We start from the raw sequence: 20,814 nt of genomic DNA, 5'->3' as shown, positions 1-20,814 counted from the left end.
GAAGAACAACTTGTACAATTGCCTTTTCCAACAGATCATATGTCAAGACATCCTGTTCCTTGGTTTCACACTATAACCAAATCTGCAGCAAGTGGAAGACAACCTTTGGTATGGAATTACATCATTATTTTAAAATTAACAAACAATTTTATTTCATTAATCAATATACATAATGATGTGAATAATTGAATTTCAGTATTTTCCAGTCAAATACTTTCATGTTTGGGGCATTCACAAATACAATTTGTGTGTCTTAATCAACGAACATGGAGACATGATTGAAGCTGACATTAAAAAAACATCAACACAGCGAAACAAAAGGGAGTTTTATGTTGGGAAGGAATGGGGGCAGCTTATTAAAGGCCAACGATACAACACAGGCATAAGACTTAAGATTGAAAAAGTTCAAAACTTCAACTTCCTGATCCTACAAGTTAACAAAGCCTGACTTGGCCTTCTCATTTTATGCTTCTTTTAGAACTCTTTCACTTAATTTAACTGGTTCTGTATGATGACATGGTTTTTTGTATGATGACAATCTTGTTTTTTTTATTACTATCCCTATTAATAATTATCACAAATGGCACGCTACTTTTAAAATTTTCTTAACTTATTGCGTAATTTAAAACAGCTTTATTTTTGTATACAATATTATTTTTTAATTTATATCATAATTGGTTGCTGATGTTTTTAAAAATATGTTTAAGGTTTTATATATATACTAATAATGACTAAATTGTCAAATGTGACAACATATATTATGTAACAATTTTCATCGGCCATTGTGCTAAAAATTAGTTTGTTTGTAATTATTACCATGCGAGATGTACAAATGTACAATAAAATTTTAACTTTTCATTTCTTATACAACATTTTAAAAATAAATTATCTACAAATATACTTAAAATATAAAACAAAAGATAAATGTATATAAACAGGTGCATACATAAAATAAGCAGTTGTACGCAATTTGAACAAAACATTTATTAAATAATTTATATAATCAAAGTTATTAATTATTACTTTATGACGAAATTTGTTTTTATATAAAGCGGTAACCAACATTAACACAGATGGGAACGTGAAACCAAACAATGCCTATTAAAATTTTAAAAACACAATTTTTAATAAATTTAAAAAAAATTCAAAAAACAAAATTTACTCAATTAGAAAAAGGAAAATAATGAATAATGTAATTAAATAAATTAATAATATTATAAAATCAATAATTAAGACTGAAATAAACTTGAAACATATTAAGAAAATATTTATTTATAACACATCGTACATTAAGATGAAATTTAACATATATAAAAAATAATTTAAACACTTAACAAATTTGATAATAAAATAAAATATATAGATATATATGCCACGGTTTCGGTAACTAATGGGAACGTTAAACCCTAAACACATGTGACCCTTCATTTGGTTTCCATTGATACACGTAAGCATTTATACTTCCAAGTTCCAACTCCGAAACGCACGATCAAAGAGAATAATTACACGTTTCAGAAAATTATTTTTTCTTCATACACAGTTACACACCATTCCAAAAATCTAGTATTCATCTTCTTCGTCTTCCATCTGCCAAAATCGTAATATCCATTCAACATTTCAACGGATTCACCCAAAATCACCGCCTTTCCATTTCGCAACGCTAAATAGCATCTACTGGTATGCTTCTATTTCATTAAAAAAAAATTTGTTTTTACTTAATTTTATTCAAATTTATGTCTTAACACATAAATATTCAGGAAACTTATACCCTAAATGTTGTTTTACCTTTCATTAACTTTGGGTTTTAAATGTATATAATTTTTTCTTTTAAACCCTAAAATCAAGTATTCATCTTCTTCCTCTTCCGTCTGCCAAAACCCTAATATCCATTGAACATTTCATGGGTTTCACCCAAAATCAACGTCTTCCCATTTTGCAACCCTAAACAGCATGTACTGGTATGATTCTATTTGCATTCAACAAATTTATATTTTTAGTTGATTTTATTCACATTTCTCTCTTAACACATAAATATTCAAGACACTTAAATGTATGTTGTTTTACCTTTCAGTAACTTTCGGTTTTATACTATAACGAATATCATGAAATATTTAACAAACCTTGTGTTTTTTATCATTATTATTACTGTTATCATAACCAAAATCATTGATTTTAAAACTCTTTTCTTCGTCCCATGTATTGTCTTTGTTGCATGTTGTTCTATATTAAATTAAAACATTCAAATGCAGAAAATGGACACTCTTATGATTTCTGAAATGGATAACATATTGAAACACTTCAGATCTGAGTTATCACCGAATAAGGTTAACTTGTTTTATATTTTTTCTTTCGAATTCCATATAAATGGTTTAATACTATTATAAAGTATTAATAATCATACTGATCGTTGGTTGAATTCTTTTGTGATTGTTAGGATCGGATATTTTTAAATGCTCAGTTTTACAAACACTGGAATGGTAAGATAAAAGTAGGAGAGTGCATCATAAGAGACCCAAACGGGAACACCTTTAAAGTTAATTTGAAAAATTTAGGTCAAACTGTTGGCATGTTTTATGGTGTAAAACAAATTCTAAATTTCTATGGTCTGACATCCACACACATTGTTGAGTTCTACTACAATGACACTAACATTTTTGATATGCGTATTTATAATCTTGCTGAGGAGGAAATATGTTATCCTCAGTTGAAAAAAGAAACCAACAACACTTCAACAGATATCGGGTAAAGTTTACATACACATAAACCCCAATGTATTATTATTTTTATTAATATTTGTACTACTAAATTAAACGTTTTTATTTTCTCAGCATCGATACTGTGCAAGTTATGCAACCTGAAATTCAAAATCAAGATTTAGTTGACAATGATCAAACCATTCCAGCAACCCAAATTGAAACACATCCTGCCACCCAACTTGAAAAACATCCAATGACCTGGTTTCCCACGCTGACAAAAGCCGGTTCAACCGGACGACAGCCATTGGTGAGCAATAAAATGAATTCTATTTTTTTTATTTATAAAGCAATATTAACATTTATGACCAACAACTATTACTCATTGCAGTATTTTCCAGTAAAATTTGTTCATGTCTGGAACGTTAACAAGTACAAAATTTGTGTGTTGATTGATGAGCAAGGAAATATGGTCAAGTCTGACATCACAAAGTCTACAAAGCGAAACAAGAACGAGTTTTACGTCGGCAAAGAATGGGGTCACCTGATTAAGCGACAAGGATACAACCAACACCAAATGTTGAAAATTGAAAAAATGAATGACCCCAATTATTTAGTTTTAAATGTTCAGAAAGCTTGATTCTCACCATGCCCAGTTTTACGGGAACTACTGTTACTTCAAATTTAGAACTCAACATTTTATATTTTGTAATTTATTTTTTTGATACTGGTACTTTAATATTGTCATCCATTATTATATTTTTATGTGTTTAATTATTACTTGCATGAAAATATTTACTTTCCTTCTATGCTGCCCAAATATATATTTCGTTCTCTTTGCCCTAAACACCACACACCGATACACCTCCACAATAACAAAGGTTTCTTTATTAATAAATTAATTTTTTTTTATTTACACTTTTTATTTTCTAACAATTTTTTTATATCGTTTTTTGTATTATTACTCCGTTGCATGATTTTATTTTTTACTTTAATTTTCACCGTATAATTTCAGGAATAAACCCCAAATTTGGGATTATACTTTCCACGTCATACACAACACCTACCTCAATCGCAACCCAATATTTTCATAATATATAAATATTATAGTTTCATATTACAAAATATGTATTTTTAAATTACAGTAACACAAAAGTTCAATACAGAAGCCTCATTAAATTTCTACTAATGACTCCATTTCATTGCAATCAAAATACAATTCTTATTATACTCCTATAACCGAGAACAAGTTCAAAAATGACACTTACAAAAAATGCTCATCATATAACATTTAACGTGATTAAATACCAATTATTACCTATTCAAATTAAACCATTAACCAACCCTAAACGAAACCCGAAATTCATTCAATAAATTCAATAATTTACTAATTTATTATTAATAATCAACTCCTGTGTTAGTGTATAAAACAACCAGCCCTTTGTTTTTTCTATTATAGTAAAATTATAAATTAAATCTAACTAATAAATTATTTTTTTTCTTCTATCAACATACATTATTTTAATGCATATTGTATGTTCATATTTTTCTTAATTACAAATCATCAAAATATTAATTATATCTTTTATCAATTGAACTAATCATATTACAAAATACAATTGCTGCAAAAATAAACAACATAACGGTATTCCATCTTTAATTTTCCATCCAAACTACATCAACTGATCTATCATAATTTCATTACTGCATAATATTTACCAACTTCAATTAAAAACAATATAAAATAAAACTCCTCCATAAATAACCAACAAACATCACATTCATCTAAATGTTCAATCCAAACTATGTCAATTCATGGATTTCCATTCTACTGCATCCGTCATCAATTGTATATAAAACCTGCAAATCAAAATTAATATCAATTATCAGCAATCCATTAATTGCAATATTACACATACACAAGTAAAATACTATAACATCATAGTAATACAATAAAATTTAACTAACTACTCCTCATACAGCTACAATAACAGACTTCACTTACTAATTCATAAACATTACCTGCATCACTGAATGCTGGAGATAATGACACTTCATAACTATATATTGATTCTGACTGTGAAACAGACATCTCAGCAACACCATTATCAAATTCATCGCATTTGTCAAACAAATCTTCAATGTATTCATCTTCCTACAATCCCAACAATGACAACATTACACACATCACATTTAACTCTGTTTATAAAACAAATACATAATTTTAATATAACTTATATTCGTTACCTCTTCATTTTGGTAAGCTACATAACTTTCTTCAAATTCACAACTCATTCCACCTGTGCTTTGTTCCATATCATCCAAATTTTGTTGTCTTCGACAGGTTCTCATGTTATGACCTATTTGTTTACACAAACTACACTTAATACTCTTTTTTGATTTCCTACTTTTGCCCCATGAACCTTCAACAACAGACCTTCCTTTACTTCTAGCAATGGCAGGATTTCTTATAACTACACTGGATTCATCACCCAATGCATTGCCTTCTTCGGATTCATGACCTTTTTTACCTCTTATTTCAACTAATTCATTTACAACTTTATCCCTTTTATCAACATAATCATCATATGTTTCACATGCCAAAGTACTAAGCTCTTTAAAATACTCCATTAATGACAACTATCTGGCATCTTTCTCAGAGTCCCACCTATGTGTACTAACATTGCCCTTCACTTCATCCTTCGCCAACTTAGTCCACCTTTTTAACACCAAACATTTTGGTAACTCTGATACATTCAGATGAACCAACACTGCAAGTATATGATCACATGGAATGCCGACTGATTCCATTCTTAAGCACGAACACTTCAAATCACACGGTCTTGATTGATATGACACATGCCATTCTTTGTGCATCATTTCATATTTTCTCACTATGTATATACAACAACCAAATGTCTGCTTGCAACCAATGACCCTCATCAAACATGAACTATGAAGCTGATCACGAAATAATTTGAATATTTCTTTCGTATAACACTTTGCCCCCGATACCTCAAGGTTATGAAAATCTGTTTCTGGAACAGGATCACCATGAATTGATGCAAAGTCAGCTTCAACTTCCCTATGACGCATATAACTCACAAGACGATTAAATTGTTGAACAAACTCTGTCAGATTAATCTTCGGATGAATATATTTTTTCAACTCAGAATGTAATCCTTCACACCGAGAAGTTGCCCTAAAACCAGCAAAGAAAGCCCCTCTAATATAAGCTGTACACCACATCTTCCTCTTTTCAAATAACTCTATAACCCAAGGATGATCATGCAACTCAAACTTGTTCAACATTTCAGACCACTTCTTTCGAAATTCACCAATTTCATACTCACCCAACATGCATTTTCTTAAATCCTTTGTAAATGCTGGCTTCTTAATGTTAGTTGTCGCATTTCTTAATAAGTGCCATGCACACAACCTATGGTTTGAATTACGAAACACCTTTCTTATGGCATTTTTCATTGCAACATCACCATCAGTGATAATAGATATTGGTGACTTTCCTTTCATGGCTTCTGCAAATTGCTCAAGTACCCAAATATATGTTTCTTCACTTTCATTTGAAACAATAGCACTCCCAAATACTATCGTATGATTGTGATGATTAACACCAGAAAATACAACTACAGGACATAAATACTTATTTTTCCCATATGTTGCATCAAAAGCTAACACATCACCAAAAACTTCATAATCCATCTGCATCATGCCATCACACCAGAACAAATGCTGCAATCTGTTTTCCTCATCAACAGTGTGACCAACATACATTACAGGATCATTGCGTTTTAAACCATTCAAAAATTCCAACGCACATTTTGAATCCAAACCTTGCAACCTTCTTTACCTTCCAATTTGATTGTATATGTCCTTTTCACAAAAAGAAAGTCTCTCATAACCTCCAGGCTGATCTGCAAGTGACCCATAAATATGAGGACTACTTATGCCAACTTTTCTCATTTTATTCAACTGCATAATATCTAACTCACTCATATCTCTATGAGAAGCTAACATTCTACAATACTTATCTTCCAAAAAACTATGGTTGTGATCATCCACAAAATATGTAATGTACCATAGTCCACATGTGCTATCAATATGCACTCTTAGTTTTGCTTCACATCCGCACCTTGTCACCGGTGTTTCCTTTCGCTTTCGATTCTGTATGTTCATACGCCGCTTATCTCTAAATCCTTCCTTGAAACAAACAAATGTTTGTTGTAATTTTTCCCCCTTAATATTTCTCAAAATCTTGCTCTTTCTTGCAGCAAATCCATTAACTCTTGCAAACCAGTAATAAAATAAGTAAGCCATCTCAACACTTACAAATTCAACATTCCTGAGTTCATAGGGACTTAAATGCAAATCTAAATTCAAAATATCATCCAAAGTAGAAACTATCACCCCGTTTTCACTGTCAAAAACCTCAGATCTTCCTTCATTAACAACATTTTCCACTTCTTCTTCACAATTCTCCTGTAAATCAATAACCAAATTCTCATCTTCCTCATCCTCATCCTCATCCTCAACCTCATCCTCATTTATATTATCTTCTCCTTCATTTATTCCTTGAAAATTATATACTCCTTCATTTATGCCTTCAATGTTTTCTACTCCTTCACTTATGCTTTCACAATTATCTACTGGGACCTAAACAATTTTAATCCTCAATTAAACCTTTTATGACCATCACAAAGTTAAAAACAATATCCACATACATCATCACAGTTATGACACACATGACACAACGCAATATTAAAGGACGCAACCCTAAACATCACACAAATGTCATTTACCTCTATACTCCAATTCTCAAACTCCATTCTACTTTCACGTTTACAACCAATAAATCAATGTATGAACCTGAAAACACTTCCGCACCAGTTAATCTCTCTATTAACTGTACACACCAGCAACAGATGTATCAACAAAATTGCACATACATATCAAATCAAATGCAAATTAAACAAATCACGTAAACCTGCAAAACGGCTTCCTTTGGTACGCGACAATTTACCTTTAAAAAATAAACAAATCGATTCCTCACCTGTTAAACCTAAAAAAATGTTCGCACCGCTTGCCGACTTCCGCCAACAACAAAGGATACGCCCCCGGAAGACCACTACGAAGATGCTCTCCACAAACTCACACCGCCGCCTATCGCACCTGCTAATCGGAACTCCTACAACAAATACGACACAATAACCGGATCGCAAATCAACTGATCATGCAAAACCCTGAAAAACAACATAACCCTTCATAAACATACCAAACACGGGCAAATATAAACATTACAAGGACGACTCTGCAATTCTTCAATTTTCCTCATTACATCATAATCTCAACCGTTCAATAATTTAATATTATATCTACGGTCATCCTAATTCCTAAACATGCTGCACGGATGGACCACTTACTAAACTTCACTATCAGAGACTTCACCAACATATGGATCCAATAATGAATTCACGTTCATGATGCAAAAGCTATAACAAGGAGTTTTGGATTTGACATGGAAAATCATGTCCATAATGGGTTACCAAACACACTGTAAATCTATTGATTAAGAATCTCCCTAATCTTAGTTGAGTTTAAAATTTAGGTAAAAATATATTAAAATTAATTTTATAAAGACTTCATCTTAATTCAAAAATTTATTTTATGTCTAATAATAATAATAATAATGAGATTTGAACTTCTGATCTTATGTATACTACTTTAAGTCTATACGGTTAAATTAACTCTAATAAATTATTTCTTAATATAAAATTGACCCTTCAAATTTTTTAAAAGAAATTTAATATTATATAATGTAAAAGTTGGCCAATAATACACTTTATACAACTTAAAAACTTGATGTCAACGATAAATAGTTCTAATAGAAGCGTGATAATGATCAACAATACCATGCTAATTATAAAAATCTTTCCAAAAAGTTTGTCACAACGATGAAGCCGAATATTTATATAAAAAAATGAAGCCGTGAATATAATTAGTTAATCAATAAACATTCATCAAATACTGCACTTTATACTCTAACACACACGACTAATGTAATGGACTTATTATGAATCGATAGGAATAAATCATCACATTAATCTTAAAATCACAAAAATAATAAATTTCATCTCTATAATCATGAAAAAAAATGCTTAAAATTAGAAGTGTATTGGATTAAGATTTGAAAGAATTTTATTATATTTTTTTATTATAAAAAGGTTTTGTAGTATTTAGTAAAAAAAATAATATATAAATTCATATGATATATGATTAAGATAATTAAAAAAAAATTTAAGAGTATATAAAAAATATGGTAATATTTAATTAAGACAATAAAAACATTAGAAGTACATTAAATTAGGTATTAAATTTTAATAATTTAAAAAATTATCAATAGATGATATTCAAAAATTCATTCGCATAATTTTTTTTTAGAAATGCGTCAATACCAAAATTTTTAAACATATATTTTGACAATTCTTTTGGTCAATAAATATCATAAATTTAAATATATTGTTTAAATTTAATAGCTTGAATGGAAGAATATAAATAGAAAAAAAAAAGAGAAATATATATAAAAAAATATTATTTGAGATTACATTAAATTAAATTAGAATCAATTGTATATTAAAAGATTGAAAAAAATAATTTTATTTTCTTTATTCAAATCTTATTATTTGTTTTTTCTTCATTAATTGTGTTATTTTTTTTAAGAATTTATATTGTCTTTTAAAATCTCATATAATTCTTTCAAATCTTATAAATATTTATGACATAAATTCATTAAAATCTATATTAAAAAAATTTAATTACAAAAATCTTTTAAAAGAATCTTAAAAAATCAACAAATTTCTATAAAAAAAAACTCTTAAATCCTACGAAACTTTTTTAATAATAATTTTTAAAAAAATCTCAATTTAGTATATCTCTTAGTAATTAGTGATTGTTTTAGTCATGAATTTCAAGGACATATCAATTTATTTTTTGACGGAAGCTTGCTAGTTAAATTTACCTGTTATCAATCAATGCAAAACAAATGCTCGCGGAGAACGTCAAATAAAGTCTCCTATTATCAGAAAAAATTTCTCAATATGTTACATCTCATTATTCTTTACCTCATGACAGAATTTTTTTTTTCCCTTTCCCAATTGCCCTTCTTTTATTCCCTCATTCTCTTTAAGTAGATCCTCTCAAAATTAGGGGTTTGCAAAAAATTCAAATTGATCTGAACCGATCCATAACCGATCTGATCCATATTAAAAAATTCGATCCATTTTGGAAAAAAATCTGAACCGAATTACTTTATAAAACCGGTTCAGTTATCCGATCTATTTTTATAAAGTGGATCGGTTCGATTTGATTTTCTAAAAAAACTGATCCATATATGAGTAAAAAAGTAGATAACTGCACCGCACCGAACCGATCCAATTTCAAAAAAACCGATCCATATTTTAAAAAACTAAACCAATCCACTTAATAAAATTGGATCGGTTAACCAAACGGTTCGATTCGATTTGGATCGGTTTTTTGAAAAAACCGAACCATGAACACCCCTACTCAAAATCGAACCAATCCACGTTGAGCCACCACCCCCATGTCACAACTTAAATATTTTATGCTATGTAATTCTATATAATTATGATTTATGTTATTATCCATTAATTTTCTTTTATTTTATTATAATTTTTTTTATGGGATTACTCGAATCATAATATCCCCTTGCACCTAAACCATGACTCATCTAAACCCAAAGGATCTCAATCTCATGATCCCAAATTAATATGTTCCACTAGATATTCGCAGACAATAAACAGATCGAGCATCACCATGCACTAAAAATGTAACCCAAAAACAAGAAACAGAAACGAAATAAGATTCTTCATAATTGCAAAAGGATAAAGAGACAACATATATTTTGTTGGTTTACAAGAAAAGAAACTAGAAAAGCAAAAGGAACATAATTAGATGAAACTAGGTGTGGGTGTTGGTGCATCTAGGATCTAACTTTGTGGTTCAACAGCATCTGTCGGAGCTCCACCGGGTCAATCTCATCGGTGTGATTGATGGGCCTGTAGTAACCCGTCACAGGGTCTGGGCCCCAAGCCGAAGGGCCCAAACCATGTTTTGTGGCACTTTTCTCTTCCACTATTCCGCTCCTACCCCGAATCCTATCCAAACCCCCCCTCACCGAACAAACATCTGAAGACGCCACTGCGTACCCTCGCCTGTAACGTTATGTAACACAACACATACCATATAAGCATAATAAATACATGTCACAAACAACACACCCACTTCAATTATCTCAATAAATAAATAATTAAAAATTAATTTCCCATTTCATTTTAAAAAAACAAATTAAACGTGCTGAATTGCTAGTTCCATTTCATGTTAGATGGAAAAAGAAGACATAACATGTTAAAGTGGCATGGCATGCAAGAAAAAGAATATATAAGAGCGTTTAATGCATGAGATTGGAAATGGAACGAACCGTTGAAGAGCAAGGGAAAGGGCGCGTTTGGGTAGAGAGAAAGAGCGTGCCATGGCTGGGAAGCGATTGCTGCTGCGAAAGGTTGAGAAGAGAAAGCTTCCGCAGCAGCTACCACCTCTCAACTCGTTAGGAGGCGCACCACACGGTAGGGTTTCAAGGGCACTTCTTTATATAATGCTTTTAATCATTAAACATGGCTAAAAAAAATTACAATTAAAATACTTTTTTTTTTTTTTTTTTATAATATTCTTCTGTTTTACATAATTCAAATTAGGAGAAAATAAATTATGTGTAAAATAATTTTACATAAATGTTTAATCGTAAACCACTATGAAACTTGTTGAGTTTTATTATAATAACAGTTTCATTACTTTCGGTGTATAAGAATTTTATACAACTAATGTATTTGATATGATTTTAAGAGTAATTATTATGAAACTTAATAAATTTTAAGTTTAAGTATATTTTTTAATTTTTATAAATAATGATTTTGATTTTTAGAAAAAAAAATTTTATTTTAAAATTTGTAATCATTATTTTTGGTCATGTAAAATGAATAAATTTTGATTTTGTTTTTTAAAATATATTTTTATTTTTCATACTTTTAAATCTAAATTCATTATTATTTTTTATTTTTTATAAAATTTTAAGATAAATAAATAATATTTTAACATTAAATATTAGAGGTACAACATATTGAGATGGTATCATAGGTAATAATGATATTAACTAATATGATTATTTAACTTTATAATAAACACATAGGTAATTAAAAATAATCCTTAAAAATGTAATTTCAAATTTTAGAGAATAAAAAATAAAGAATTATACGGATTAAAAATATATTTAAATTATAATTTTTTATACATAATAATATGTAATTAAATAGCGTTATAAATTTATTGTCTCTATAAATAACCTATTTTATCTTATAATAAAAAACTATAAATTATATCAATAGTGGATTTTATTTGATTCAATAAAAATATTTTATACTATTAATGTATAATTATTATGTATTTTAACTTCATCACCATTAAACTTAAAAAATTAAATGTATCTTAATGTATAAGTTAAAGATCCGGGTATATTTTGAAAAGGGAGGCGGAACTGCATAACCAACCCTACACTCAATTAAGAAAAACTAGATGTCGGCAAACCCCTTTTCTAGCTAGCTATACCTAATATAATAAATAAAGTAAATGACATTATTTTTATTCCATTGTTATCTTCTTTTATGTTAAAGTTAAATTATATAATTTAATCAATTTAATTTAATATTATTAAAGTAGATTACACTTTTTATTAGAGATGTAAATATTACATTATTTTTATTTTAAAATATAAAATAAATTATATATTTATCTCTTAGAGATGTGAATATTATACCAATACATACCTATTATATTCAAATATATAATTTATAGTATTTAACTTAATTTTATAAAAAATATTCGTTATAAAATTTTAAAATATATGATGACATATTTTTTAATTTATTATCATTTATTCACTTGATAAAAATTATAAATATATAAATAAATTTAAAATGTAAGACAAGGGCTATCTAATGAAGATTTATCATAACCATACTACTTGGACCTCATTCATTGGGCTGAAGTGCAATTGGCACATTGCTCTTTACGCCAACTTTTGGACAACTACGTATCATTTAGGAGTCACACTCTATCATCAAACAAGTAACCAGACAATTGTTCAAGTGGATCCTCTTATCATTGCAATAATCTCAAGTTACAAGGAAAAAGGTGAAGTCTACAAGGGTGATTGGGAAGTCGTCATCACCCAAGAGATAGTAGATGCACTTATCTACTTAAATGGTCAACGACCACCGTAGAGGAACGAGTTGAAGAAATTCCTTTGCACAACCAACCTCACTCCACTTAGCAAGATGTTCCACAACATGTTCTTCAACACCTTTTTACTAAGGTCAAGATTGAGAGATCACATTTTTGACTTGGATAGATTTTGCCTGAATTACCTAATGTTAGGGAATAAGATTAACCTACCTTAACTCGTTTACAATCATTGGAAAACATGTATCTCGCAATGCAACCAGGAGATGAGTAAAAGAGCTCTCATTCCCTATGAGATGCTCTACAAAGGTTATCTAGGATGTAAGGATCGACACTTTGTCTCTCTTTGTTAGGCGTGAAGGAGGAAATGTATCAATGACCACCTTAAGGAAAATGGCTATAACCCATATTTTCCTTTTGGTGAAAAGCCATCCTCTGACCATCAAGGAAAAGCTAATCAAGGAGGAGCCTCTACAAAGAAGCCTACTCTGAGTTCCTAATAAATTTGCCAATCCAAAACCCTACCTTCACCCTCCAAACCACCATCCAAAGTCATTGTCTCAAAACCTCTCATAATACATATGAACAAAACTTTATCTAACTCGGATGATAAGCCACTCATCCATTGTCTTACTCGCAAATCCTTCACCTCTAGCTTAGAAATTGTTTCCAAACTTACTCCACTATCTAAACAACCACCAACCTCTTTATATGCACAATCATCCCAACCAAAACACAAACCTCAACCTCAACCTTACCCTCAGCCTCAACCACCTTAACAAACCACCATATAGTCTCCACCTACTTGTAAGTGATGCTTAGTGTGTGGCCCAAGACCAGCCTTAACCTCAAGGGACTTAGAGGAAGAGCAAGCTATGAAGCGTTTGAAGCTTCAGTCTACTGAAGAAGCAAAGCAATAGGTCATCACAGACGTTACTCTAACTACTCTAGAGGCTAAGTAGTTAGAAGCTGGTCTTAGTGTCTCTCTTGGAGACCCACACTCTAGCTCAAGAAGAGCCCCAAGCACCAGTTCAAGAGGCACCCCAAGTTGTTTATGAGGGGGAGCCTCAACCTAAAGGTCTTGCTTAGGTTGGTGAGACTGACGTCGAAGCCAAGAGCTTGGACTTTCCTAATTCATCTAACATCCTTATTGTACCATAGTTTCCAATCTTGGTGGAATCTATGCATGCAATTTTTTATCCCAAAATTTCTTAGGCAAAATTGAAAAGGCTTTTCAAGGTTAAAAGGTCAGAACTGTTTTCAAGAAAAATACCTTTTGAAAGATGAAACCATTTCAAAAAGACAAAAATCTTTTCATCTCATCAAAACAAAAATGTTTTCTCAGACAAAGAAAAATATGCATTTAAAAAATACAAAGACGTGTTTGTCACCATAAAAAAGAGGAGATTGTTAAGTCGAAAGACGATTTTAAATCTCTCAAGCTTTATAGTTTTAATGCTAACAAATGAAATATTTTTATAAGAGAAAATGTTTTCAAAAACGTCTTAAAAAATATCTTTGAAAATGTTTGTCAAATGAAGTGTAAGACACAAATCGTTTGGGAGATGATGTAAATCAGATAAAACATACAATTTTTCTCATATATAATAAATGTGTATTATTTATTGAGACTATTGACAAAGTTTGTATTGAATATTTCATTCCTTAACAGATTGAACCAAAAAGTCATCTTGGAACTCACGAATATATTAAAGAGAAAAATCATGCTTTCTATTAGAATCAAGATCCCTGAAATCATAAAGAAAAGTAATAAAGCCATTGTTATGGTTGCTTTGTGTTGGCATTGCTTCTATAGGCTCTATTTGGTATAGAAAGCTGATAAGCAACCTCCTTGATCAGATAAGAGGTACCATTTGGTGAAATGCATTTAATGTTTGTATTAAATGAGTCAAATAGTTACCTGTCATCACAAGTAAAGACGATGAAGATAAATAAAATAAACTTGTGAGCTGGACTCAAAGTATTGCAACATTCATCTTCTCCAAACTACTATATAAGAAGATTCAAAGCTCAAGAAAGAGAGATGCATAATATACAAAAAAGACTTGTATAAAAAGAAATACTTTTTATAAATCATATTTATTCATTCTTGTAAAAAGCTTTCTGCTCTATACTGGTTGTATAACGTCTAAGTGAGACGAACACAACATCTGTGTAACCTTCATAACCATTATTATAAGGTTGAGCCTAGAGAGAATTATTTGTAAAAGAATATTTATTTTGAGTTTGGAGAGGTTTGTCTATAAAAGAATACTTGTTTTGAGCCTAACAAGACTTGTGTGTAAAAAATACTTGTTTTGAGCTTGAAGAGGTTTGTTTGTAAAAGATTACTTGTTTTGAGTTTGGAGAAACTTATTTGTAAAATAATATTTGATTTTTAGTTTGGAAATGTTTGTCTGTAAAAAAATGTTTGTTTTGAGTTTTGAAAGGCTTGTTTGAAAAAAAATACTTATTTTTTAAGCTTGAATATGCTTGATTGTAAAAGAATATTTGATTGTTAAGCCTAAAGAAGCTTGTTGTGAAAAGAATACTTGAGTAGTTATTTGAAAAGGTAAGTCAAAGAATATTTAGAATTTAGTCAAAAGTGGCTTGTTGAAAGAATACTTCTATCTTTGTTTAAAGATATTGAAACTCAATCTGGTTGGATTAAAAATTAAACATAATCACGGTAGATGAGACAAACTAATATAAAAATACCCAATATTTTATTAGAATGCTCTTCACACTTCATGTGACTAGCATTACTATATACGAATTTTGATACACACTATTCTATCTCTTTCTAATGATTATCTTTTCTCCATAATATAATATCTTAAAACTTATTTCCATATTAGGTTATTTATAAATATTGTATAAAGCATGTAATGTAAATAAGATCAAATCCTAAAAATTTTTGTAACAAATAAACAATTAAAAATTAAAGTTAATAATTTACTTATAGGACAAATTTTTCAAGAGTAATCTAAAATGGGATTTGACTCCACTTATTTCCATCGGGAGAGGATACAAGTTACAGCGATCATTGTAATGATCGATAACAAGTGGATTTCTATTTAGTTTGCAAATCGATCTCCAATATGCTATCCTGATTCCTGATGAGGATTGAAAGGAATTCAACTACCTTATTGATTTGCGCATACGTCATAGGATTCATGCGGTGCATGAATCAAAATTATGGTCTTTAGATAAATTTTCTATAAATATATATCATTCATGAATGATACCTAAAAGGATACAATCAGCGATAAGAATGATCAAACATGAAAATAAAAACAAGGGAAATTAGAGAAGACAAGAAGATGTACTCACCTTGCAAATTGCAATGGAGTTGAACAATTAGTTTTTAGGAGTGATTTGGGGTCCTCCTCATCTTTTCCTTTCTTTTCCTCTTCCCTTCCTTTTTCCTGTTTTTTTCCTACGTCAACTGTGTGTCTTTTAATAATACATACCTTGATCATGGAAACTACACCTTGATTAACACAATTAACAAAAAATAATGAGTAGTCCTACCTGAAACTCGTTACCTTCCCAATCATTCCAATCTACGTTTAATAGATTAGTAAGGTATGGAACTACATGGAAGTAAAAATTATTTAAAATAATTCCACCCTTCAAATTGCACTATAAGGTTACTTCGCCTATTCATCTTTCTTGGTTCATGAAAACATATTCATGGAATTTCAGCTAAATGAGGTAGCTAGCCGCGATTAACCAAATGAAAATATTTTCTTTAAACATTCACGAAATATATTTTGTTGGATGAGATTGATTTAAATATTATTTATTGAATAAAAAAGTAAGTTTACTAAAAGCATAATAGATAATATATGAATAAAAGGTTATTATAACTCATTCTAATTGAATTTTTTTTATTAATTGTAGTATAAAACCTCTAAATATTTCATTTTTATCCATCTGTTTGGTCCATTTTGAGTTTGAGTTCAACTACCCATTTCCTTTAGTTATAATTGAAAAGCACACCCAATGACAAATGGGAAAGGAAAGGAAAAAAATAAGAAAGACATAAGTATTGGTATGATTCTTTCATATACACAGGATGAAATTGTTTTTTAATTCACACATATACACATAATGATGATGAAAATGTTAATTAACTATGCACTATTCATCTTATTTTAATTTACTCAATATTTTTTTAAACAAACAAAAATAAGATAGGAGAAAAACAAATGAAACAAGTCCCTACACGAATTAGCATATATATATATTGGCTAAGGAACTAATACACAACTTACACAAGGAACATATATGGATACAATACAACGAAGTTTAATACAGAAGAGGATTTGTTCGATAGATTATATGAATTTATAAAAGGTTTAAATATATTTCAAAGTATTTATCAAATGAGTGAATTTTTTTTTTAGTCTTTATTAAAACAATTGGTTTTAATTTTTGTAAAATACTTTTGTTAGTGTCTAATTTTATCATAAATAAATAATATTTATTTTTGATATTTTGAAAACTTTTCAGAGATGTTACATGATGATATAATACCACAAATACTAGTGGTGATTACTGAAGACAGTTACTTGATCTTTTGTCCAACCTATGAATAGTTAACGAGTGTCAAATGAAAGTAAATAGAAATAAATAAAAAAAATTAATTTTAGAGAGATAAAAAAAATACAAAAATCAAAATAAAAATTTATTTATTTTATAGAAATTAAAAAAATATTTAACTCATCATTTATAAATTTTGATCATTGTATTTTTGTGTAGTTTTAATTCTCATATTATCATTTAAGATTTAGTTATGATAAATTCATGTAAAGAATTACCTTAAAACAAGTCCATGCTTTGAAAATGTAAGAACTTTTTACACCGTCACTTAATCATAAATTGACATGTATGATTAACTTTTATATTAATGATTATTTTAAAAGTTATATTTAATATTTTTTTTTACTAATTGACATGTAAAATATTTTATACTTAATTAAAAAAAAATGTTAACCACTAGGATTAGCCTATGGTTGGGTGGATAGGAGTTGGGTAATTAGATGCATGAGGACCTAAGTTCAATCTTCATTGCGATCATTTTTGTAATCTTTCCTATCTTTACAACAAAAAAAAAAAAACTAAAAAAATGCTAATTTAATTACGTAAAAGTGTTTTTATGCAAAAATTGAACTGAAAAATGCATTGTTATTTAGTTATAATGGGGAAAAAGTTTATGGTAAGTATGGCCCATTTACAGCATTTGGTCTGATAATTTCAAATAGTTAATTAGGCTAATAATCTAACAGTGATTAATGATTTTTCTTTTTTGCCTTCAGTTATGGATTATATAAAGTTACGTTGATGTGATGCAGTCACCGTTTTAGGAGTAACAATATAGAAACAATTGAAATAAATAATAAAAAATATATATATATATAACAGCTATTTATCATCGTGAAGGGTGATATCATTTATCCAAATGCCAATTTAGATACATATATATATTTTTTATAATAAGAATTACATCAATAACATGATTTAAATCTAAGATTTTCGGCATACTATTTGAATTTTTCACCTTTTCACCACTATACCAATCTAATGGTTTGAATTTAGGTACGTATAAGAGACAGTGGCGAATGAAGTAGAATTTAGAAAGTAAAAAAATACAAGGGATTGATAAGTCATGGCATGACTTTATTTAATTAATTAATGATGATAATTTTGTGATGGTTGAATAATTAAGTGGAGGGCAGGAAATGGAATCCTGATGGAATAATGTCAGTTATAGTTTGAGTCCCAATACGAGTGATCCCAGCAAACTGTAGGGTTGAAATGAGAGCCCCAGCAGAAGGAAGGTTGGTGTTGCAATTGGAAAGAGGAGTGGCAACCACCATATTGCAACCATTCAGAAGAGAAGACAGATCCAATACAAGAGAATCCATCATAATAGAAAACTTTCCATTTTCATCAGTTCTAGCATTAGAAATCTCTTTTCCTCCACAAACCACTTGCACTTGAGCATCTGAAATATGCATATGCATATTGCATTATATATCAAGTCATGTTTGTTTGGAAGAATAAATAAGCTTAATATTTTGCATGTATAATAATAGACAAGTTAGATGGAAAGTTTTGTTGCTCACAATGCCTTTATTTGATTTCAACAAGATTATCTCTTGTAAGTGTTTGTTAAATTTGAATGTTGAGACATTATTTTTGTCACAAAATATTTAGGGGAAGAAGATATGTCTCAGTCAAAGATCTATAAGAAAAACTCTACTCAAAAAGTACTTATTGAAAAACTCACATTTACATTACCTACTCAAAGAGATAAAATGAAGCTCAAACCTTCAATATGTCAAATGCAAAACTATGTATTGTTCCACAATTGGTCAATTCCATGGACATGAGGTTAAATGTTATGACATATTTGAGTTACTTGCATGTTTAGTTTTAGATATTCCATGTTATTTTTTTACTTGATATATTATGTTAATTTTTTTTAAAAAAATATAATTTTTCACTGATTTAATAATGGTTTAACTATGGTTAGATCTTAGCATCATTGTCTTCACTTTTTTTAATGGGTCCGGTTTTGAAATCCTTGTCAATTTTTTCAAATATTTTCCCCATAGTTTATTATATAAAAATGAATTTTACAGAATGGAAAGGATATAATAATCAATTAACAATATTGATTATAATATAATCAATCATTCATTAAAATAATTTATTTCTACAGTTAAGTCAAACATGCTGATATGTAAAATATCTTAGGATGAGAAAAAGTCAGAAATTTCAAATTTGCAAATAGCAATGAATTGTGGCCTTACTTGAAAAAACTGGGATTACACCTTTGACACCCATATTGTCCTTGGAAGTGCAAAATACAGTTCCTTGAACATTAACAGATCCGAGAAGAGCATTAATAAGCCCAAGCTGAGCTTTGGCATGTGGAATTGCCATTGCAGCAATTAGGAGAAATGTTATAAAATGATTCAAGGCCATGGCTAGTTCTTAGATAGGGTTATATCAAATATCACAAGTTGTATTTCTTTGCTTATTGCAACAAGTAAATATTACATGTGTATATAAACAATTAATTTAACGAATTTATACTACATGGAAGTGCCAAGTTACGTGATTCAACATTATTACCATTACCAAATTGGAATTTGCGTATGCGTGTGATAAGCCACACAATAGCTTTCAACATTACTACAAACTCGCAATGTATATTCTTTTTACCTTTCATCGGAAACCATTAATTAATGCGAAGTTGTCATTCTTTTATGTTGAAATGTCAACGATTGATTCTCTATAAAGCCAATGTTGAGAGCACATTTGTATCGTTAATGAAGCAACACGTTCTCTTGTGCAAGCTATGTGGTGTTTTGAAGAGGTCCATTGAGTTCCCACTAATTGAAAGTTTGATATGTAATCATGATTCGCATTATCGCATGTATCACACGCACATGACTCACCCTTGGTTCTCACCGTCAATCACTATTTTGTTGAGTGGGGTAAGCAAAATAAGACTACACATTTAATTTGGTCCAACATTAGTGCTTGAGATGATTAATTTCGCCTACATTTTAAAGATTGCTAAGCTGTGGAATGTGGATGTGTATTGTATAGATAAATCTATATTCAAATTAATTTCATAAAAAATAATTAAAGAAAATGATAATTGTCGATGTTGGAAAATTTTATTATATTAAATAAAAATATAATTGTTTAAATTGAGAGAAAATTATGATTTTCTTTTTATCTTTATATTTATATAATTTGTTAAAATTTTAAA

The 20,814-nt window shown here is 29.3% G+C and overlaps 2 protein-coding genes across 2 annotated transcripts; both read right to left on the bottom strand.

The window, feature by feature from the left end:
- Window positions 1-2,088: 2,088 nt before the first annotated feature.
- LOC145951220 (protein FAR1-RELATED SEQUENCE 5-like) lies at window positions 2,089-9,345 on the bottom strand. The gene is made up of 2 exons (XM_083062963.1): window positions 4,941-9,345; window positions 2,089-4,848 (listed from the first exon to the last, which is right to left on the bottom strand). Exon 1 carries the CDS (start codon window positions 6,483-6,485, stop codon window positions 5,334-5,336), a length of 1,152 nt encoding a protein of 383 aa, XP_082919089.1. The 5' UTR covers window positions 6,486-9,345; the 3' UTR covers window positions 2,089-4,848; window positions 4,941-5,333.
- Window positions 9,346-18,443: 9,098 nt separating this feature from the next.
- Window positions 18,444-20,105, bottom strand: LOC109792752 (phylloplanin). Its single transcript, XM_020352182.3, has 2 exons — window positions 19,844-20,105; window positions 18,444-19,032 (listed from the first exon to the last, which is right to left on the bottom strand). Exons 1-2 carry the CDS (start codon window positions 20,016-20,018, stop codon window positions 18,749-18,751), a joined length of 459 nt encoding a protein of 152 aa, XP_020207771.1. The 5' UTR covers window positions 20,019-20,105; the 3' UTR covers window positions 18,444-18,748.
- Between the last annotated feature and the right edge of the window lie 709 nt (window positions 20,106-20,814).

The sequence above is a fragment of the Cajanus cajan genome, chromosome 1, assembly GCF_000230855.2.
Source record: "Cajanus cajan strain Asha chromosome 1, NIPB_CcT2T_4, whole genome shotgun sequence".
Classification (NCBI taxonomy): Eukaryota; Viridiplantae; Streptophyta; class Magnoliopsida; order Fabales; family Fabaceae; genus Cajanus; species Cajanus cajan.
Note: the sequence above shows the minus strand (reverse complement) of the source record. Positions and strands in the feature narration are given on the sequence as shown.